The following is a 7,500-nucleotide window of genomic DNA, read 5'->3' on the forward strand; positions in this document are numbered from 1 at the left end:
ACGAAGACAAAATAAACTAGCAAAAATACTGGATAATTCCAGATCCCGGATTTCTGGCTTTGCATAATAAAATGCTTTGCCTTCATCAGTGGAAATACACTCAGAAAAGCACATAAATACAAATATATATATATAAACATACAATATATGTATATATGTATATATATGTATGTATGCGTTCGTATATGTAAGTATAGTGTATGTTTATATATATATATTTGTATTTATGTGCTTTTCTGAGTGTATTTCCACTGATGAAGGCAAAGCATTTTATTATGCAAAGCCAGAAAACCGGGATCTGGAATTATCCAGTATTTTTGCTAGTTTATTTTGTCTTCGTCTTCGCTCTTCGTGCTATATGAACATTTATTGTGGTTTAGAGTCAAGATTTGACTGTTATTTTCAGCGTGGTGGTATCTCTTAGATACCCTATATTATAATTTTAAATAATTGTTACCTTTGATGGTTTTTATTCCCATGCTGGCCACTTGATATGATCAATATTTTAAATATCGATCTTATCCTTATTTATACATACATATATATATATACATATCATCATCGTTTAACGTCCGCTTTCCGTGCTAGCATGGGTTGGACGATTTGACTGAGGACTGGTGAACCAGGTGGCTACACCAGGCTCCAATCTGATTTGGCAGAGTTTCTACAGCTGGATGCCCTTCCTAACGCCAACCACTCCGAGAGTGTAGTGGGTGCTTTTACGTGCCACAGGCACGAAGGCCAGTCAGGCGGTACTGGCAATGGCCACACTCAAAAAGGCGTATTTTACGTGCCACCTGCACAGGAACCAGTCCAGTGGCACTGGCAACAACCTCGCTCAAATGTCTTTTCACGTGCCACCAGCACAAGTGCCAGGAAGGCGACGTTGGTAATGATCACACTCAAATGGTGCTATTTACGGGCCACTAGCACAGAAGCCAGACAGCTGCTCTGGCAACGATCATGCTCGGACGGTGCTCTTAGTGCTCCACTGGTAAAATATACATATATATATATATACATATATATATATATACATACATATATATATATATATATATATATATATATATATATATATATATATATGTTAATTCTCTAAATATATATATATATACGTGTACACATATAGATGCATACATACATATATATATGTGTGTGTGTGTGTGTATATACAGAGCTTCATTGTAGTATGGGGTGTCAGTATCGAAAATCTCTTTGCTGGAAGACAAGCTGGAGGTTCTTCTGCTGACGACCATTACCAGGTTCTAGCAGAAGGATCTCCAGCCCCAACATGGCGGACACCTAATAAATAAACTGTTTCCCACCACTTCCAATATAAACTCTCCCACACACATTGTACCCCTACACACTGCATGCACACATAAAAATCACATGACCTTAAATACAGAAAGGAAACACACTAGGGTACACAGTAATGGATGCCTACACCCCTTGCAAAAGTTATACATACAGTACCACTACACAGTTCCCATTTCCACAAGAACAACAACCTGATAGACACACACAATTCCTACAAACACTTCATAATAGCTCTTACTGATTTACAGCATAACCAATAGCAGTGGCAATGTCTTGGTACAAAGGGACATAACACATGAATAAATCCACTACCCAGTTAGTTTCATCACCTTTTCACAACCACAAACCGGATGTCTCCTGTCACTTCCAACAATAGAGAGCAGTTGCCAAATTTCATTCAATATTGGCTATCTATGGTGAGCATAGGGTTATATAATCTGATTGTTACCTAACACTCTGCCATACTCCTGGCGTGAAACCAATTGGTAAGATCAGTTGTGGTTATATAATATTGTACACTTTAGATAATATACCCACTGTATTGACAGATATACAAGTGCATTTTTTTCCTGACTTATAGATGTTTGGACAATTTACACACATCATTATCATCATTAAGCATCCGTTGTCCATGCTGGAAGGCTGCATCAGACTCCAGTCTGTTTTGACAAAGTCTCTATGGTTGGATGCCCTTCCTAACACCAACCACTCCAAGAGTGTAATGGGTGCTTTTATGTGCTGCTGGCATGGGAGCCATCTGCATGACACCAGTATCTGCCATGACCGCAGTTTTACTTGGCTTGATAGGTTTTTCCAAGCACAGCATAATGCCAAATGTACTCAGTCACTGATTCCATGAGATCTAATGCTCGATGCTCTACATGCCAAATGGTCTCAGTCCTTGCCTCATACACACATGTATATATGTTTGTGTGTGTGTGTGTATATATATATATATATATATATATATATATATATATATATATATGGCTCAGTGGTTAGAGCATCGAGCTTATGATCCCAAGGTTGTGTGTTTGAATCCCGGACTGGGCTGTGTGTTGTGTTCTTGAGTAAGACACTTTATTTCACGTTGCTCCAGTTCACTCAGCTGTAGAAATTAGTTGCGACATCACAGGTGCCAAGCTGAATCGGCCCCTTTGCCTTTCCCTTGGATAACACTGGTGGCGTGGAGAGGGAAGGTCGGTATGCATGGGCGACTGCTGATCTTCCATAAACAACCTTGCCTGGACTTGTGCCTGGGAGGGTAACTTTCTAGGTGCAATCCCATGGTCAGTCATGACCGAAGGGGGTCTCAGCATATATATATTTATATATGTGTGTGTATACATACACACACACATTTGTATACAAGATAGGTTTCTTGACAGTTTCCACTAACCTGATGCCACTGACAAGGCATTGGTCAGCCTGTGACAGTAGTAGAAGACACTTGCCAAAAGTATCATCCAGCAGGATCAGCCCTAAAAGCACATGGTAGCAAAGCAATCACACAGCTACTGCTACACTTATTGCTGATTGATATAATCTAATTATGCTACTATTTGTTTTATCTGTTCTAGAATGAAGGAAATTAACTTTACCTTAGTGATATTTGAACTCAGAACACTGATATACCAATTTAGTTCCAATAAAACATTCAGCTTCCATCTGTGTTTACCCTTTATCTCATAATAAATAATAGCAAACTTTTTGCAACAAACTTTTCATTTTAAAATCTGTTTTGTAAAACATACCTCTCTTTATCTGGTAAGGGACCACCCATGTCATTTTCATCGAAATTGTTGTATAATGGATTAATCCTGAAAAATATTTATATAAAACACAAATAAATTTTTTGAAAAAAAAAGTCCATGACTTATTGATAAACTAATATGTTTTTTCAGAGTTTTACTTCACAAGAAATATACAAAAAAAAATTTCTGAGAAAATTATGGAATAATACATTTGTTTATGCTACATGAATACTTTGCAAATTGTACTTTATTTCCTTGCTACAGTCCAAAGAAACTGATGTTACTCGGAGTTCAATACAACTACAGTGATTGCTGTCTCTGGCACAAAGCTACGAATATGTAGTGGAGGGAACTCAGATTGTAGTCATGGAAGATATACAACAAAGCATTTTGTCTGATGCTTCAACAATTCTACTGACCCTTAATAACAAGTTTCTAATTTGGTTCAAGGTAAGAAAATTCAGGGATAGGGCAAGTGACTTAAAACAATACCAGTACATGACTGGTACTTTATCTTATCAATTCTGGACTGAGGAAATGTAAAGATTGATTGTTGTCATAGTTATGGAACCAATTATAACCTACATGTAATTAAATAATCAAACATTTATAAAAAATAATAGGAGTTAGAAAGGAGAGAGAAGGAGGAAAAGGGGAGCAAGAGAGAAAGAAAAACATACTGTCCATCTGAATACAAATTGGTTCCAGGGTATGCATCTTCAGGTGTTTCATCTGGTGCTGCAATGATATAAATATTAAATAATGACCAAAGTTTTCTTTGACAGATAAATTCCTTTCATGCACTGAATACAAAGACAAATACAGTTTAGAATACACAAATTAAACTACGAAGAAAAAAACAATACTGGACATGAAATGACGATCAGTTCAACAATCACAGCATGGCCACAACTCATGAGCTGAAACTAGTTGAATTCAATTGAAAATGCATATATATATATATATATATATATATATATATACATATATACATATACATATACAGCAGTATTAATAAAATAGGAGATGGAATGTGTAATAGACTATTGAGTACAACATGTTTTGACCCGTTATCTATGGATAACAACAGGTAACTGAAACTGTGCCAGTGCTTTATTCATCATCTATTTATACATTTTGTGCAATTTATCCATTATATATATATATATATATATATATATATATATATATATATATATATATATATATATAGGTTGAGGAGGGTATTGGATTTAACCAAACCCAAGAGGATACCGAGTAAGTGCTGTATACCGACTAGTTTTGCCCCAGTCGTTGTATGAACAGGATTGGGGATTATAAGTCGTGTTTTAGCGTGTGCATATGTAAATATATAAAAAGATAAAGAGAGCAATGGTAAGGTTGGAAATATATTTTATGGATAGAGTCTTACAGCTGTTTCTGGGAAGATCCAGTACTTCCCTTCATCGGAGACAGAAATAGTAAAGGAATCGATTATTATATCCAAAGGCGGAGAGTTTTAGTATGAAGTGATAGTGAGTGTGATGCGCTGAAAAAAGAAAGAAAGAGAGAACAGTACACTCCAAGTACTGTTCTCTCTTTCTTTCTTTTTTCAGCGCATCACACTCACTATCACTTCATACTAAAACTCTCCGCCTATGGATATAATAATCGATTCCTTTACTATTTCTGTCTCCGATGAAGGGAAGTACTGGATCTTCCCAGAAACAGCTGTAAGACTCTATCCATAAAATATATTTCCAACCTTACCATTGCTCTCTTTATCTTTTTATATATTTACATATATATATATATATATATATATATATATATATATATGTATGTATGTATATATATATAAATATATATATATATATATATATATATATATATATATATATATATATATATATATACATAAATATATCATTCATCATGCCTTAACACCCATTTTCCATGCTGGCATGGGTTGCAGGGCCTGACCAGAGCTGGTAAGCCAGAGAGCTGCACCAGGTTCCAGTCTGATTTGGCTTGGTTTCTGCAGCTTGATGTCTTTTCTAACACAAACAACTTTACAGTGTATGTGGGGTGCTTTTGATGTGACATTGGCTGAGCATTTTTACATGGTACCAGCACAAGTGCTTTTTAAGCAGCACCAGCACAGGTTTCTTGCAGGCCAATCATCTCCACCAAGGGATGCAGCCGTAACACTTTTGTTGTGAAGGACTGGTCTTCTTCAGTACAGCAACGTGCCAGGTATCTCAGTCCTTTGTCATCTCATGTGAAAGTTGCAGTGTTCTGAAGTCATCCTTCAATACTGTCTCGTGTCCTCGTGGGTCACCCTCTTCCACAAGTTCCATCCACTTTGAGTGAGTCACACTTCTTTATGGAGCTACTGACATCCATCCATATCACATAATCAAACCAGCACAATCTTCTCTCTTGACTGCATCTAATTCTTCCTATGCCTAACTTCTCTCTCAATACACTAACACTTTGGAACACATGTACACTTATATTAGACATTCAGTGGAGCATACTAGCCTCATTCCTCTCCAGCCTTCACATGTCCTCTGCATTCAGGTCCCATGTCTCACTACCATGTAGAATTGCTATCCATATACATGCATCATAGAATCTTTCTTTCACTCAGAGAGAGAAACCTTTGGTTGCCATCAGGGTAAAAGCTCTCTGAATTTTCTCTATCTTATTCTTATTCTAGCTATCTCACTCTCCATATATCCTCCTCTACAACTAATTAGGTCCCCTAGGTAGCAGAAATTATCCACAACCTTTAATAGGCCTCTGGGACATTTGAGAAAATCAATTTCTGGAGTATCTGTAGTTTTTATGAAGCTGTATGTTTTTCTCAACACTTTCATATAGCAGGGAAAACACTATTGCATTTAACCTTCTATCATGACTCTCACAACTATCCACTATGAGGTGTCTATAAACTAGCCATCCTCAGTGCATTTCTTTTCCCTCATAGTAGCTAAAGAAGGTATTATCCTCAACGACAGATATAAGTCACTGTCTGTCATTTACTGAATGTTCTCATCCTAAAGAAAGTGTTACACTTTAGCACAAAATATGTAATATGTCTGTTTATAGGTGTTTTCAAATCTTCTCTAGAAACAGCAATATTTTTTAGGAGCAAGCACAGCTGTATGGTTCAGATGTTTGGTTTCCAGTCATGTATTTTGGGTTCCCTCCCATTGTATGACACCTTGAACAAATGCCTTCTACTATAGTTCCAGGTTAACCAAACCTTGTCGATTGAATTTGGCAGATGGAAACTGAAAGAGGCCTGTTGTGTGTGTGTGTGTATGTGTGTGTGTCTCCCCTCCCCTTGTCATGTCATCATGTGATAGTGGTAAACAAGTACCATCATCATACATGGGATGTTGTTCATTTCCAATGCCTGAGATGTCAGTCATTAGGAATAATACCTTCCTAAATAACCTGATTATTTAAGTCAGTGACTAGCTCAGAGCCTACATAACCAGATATTTCCAGCATTTCAGCAATTATCTCAGATAGAATTTCATTCTTTCCAGCATTGAAATATGTAACTGCTTAATTAGCAAATATCATCTATTCTAGGAGTTCACTGACAAAAGACTTTGACAAATTTCTCAGCTAACAACCTTTCTGTGCCATTTTCTTTCATTACAACTGGGGGTAAGCATAGACATGTTATTCTAAATGTATTTCGCTTCAGTAAAATTTTGATCAATCCAAATACACTACCTTTTAACCTAGAACACTCTATGCTATTCATATTCATGATTCTCTTTTCTGTACTACGTTTTCATACACAATCCATTTTTCATCTCCAGTCACAAGTTGTTTCAATAAAGGCATGCTTTCATTCTGTTTCAAAAGCATATCACAAACTGAATACTGGTACAAGCAATTCTTTTCTGAGTTTGTGAGGGTACCATACATTATATTAAGAAATGTATACTAGCTTCACAAGGGTTCATGAGCTGTACTTTTAGAACTTTCAACTCCTCTGCAAGTTCCCTAGTCATGATATTTGAGTTTTCTTTAATTTTTGCCTTCAAAACATTTTCATCCAATTTTGAAGGTCTTCTACTGTGACTATCATCTTCCAAGCTAAACTCTTCAGTTTTTTCAAACCACCTTCAAACAGATGATTCACTTACAGCATCATCACCATAAACTTCACAAATGTTTTTGCAAGTCATTTTTAAAGAAAAAAATAGTATTACAACGCAGAAATGAAATGTTTGGTCATCCATTTCAAATATCAATAAAGGGTAACCAGAATGAAAGATAAAGCTATTTTTAGTCAGGAATAAAGAAGAGATGCACTACCACTTTAAGCAATGCCAAAGTTTCAATTGTGTTATGTTTCAGGTGTGTTCAATGAAGCATTAAAAAATTTAGCTTTCCAGACAACCTATATATATATATA

The 7,500-nt window shown here is 36.1% G+C and overlaps 1 protein-coding gene across 9 annotated transcripts in view; it reads right to left on the reverse strand.

Annotated features, from left to right (window-relative positions):
- The window catches only part of LOC106877917 (cadherin-87A), a 222,610-nt gene that overhangs the window by 6,648 nt on the left and 208,462 nt on the right, over positions 1-7,500 (reverse strand). For all 9 annotated transcript variants that reach the window (XR_016240751.1, XR_016240750.1, XM_089347726.1 and 6 more), the window contains 2 exons: positions 3,758-3,815; positions 3,078-3,143 (listed from right to left, as the gene is read on the reverse strand). Coding sequence is in view for 7 of the 9 variants with exons in the window: in XM_089347726.1 (XP_089203852.1) it covers positions 3,078-3,143; positions 3,758-3,815 (124 nt within the window). In the remaining 2 variants the exon portion in view is untranslated. The remainder of the gene's footprint in view (positions 1-3,077; positions 3,144-3,757; positions 3,816-7,500) is intronic.

This window comes from Octopus bimaculoides, chromosome 2 (assembly GCF_046866305.1).
Source record: "Octopus bimaculoides isolate indiv1 chromosome 2, ASM4686630v1, whole genome shotgun sequence".
Classification (NCBI taxonomy): Eukaryota; Metazoa; Mollusca; class Cephalopoda; order Octopoda; family Octopodidae; genus Octopus; species Octopus bimaculoides.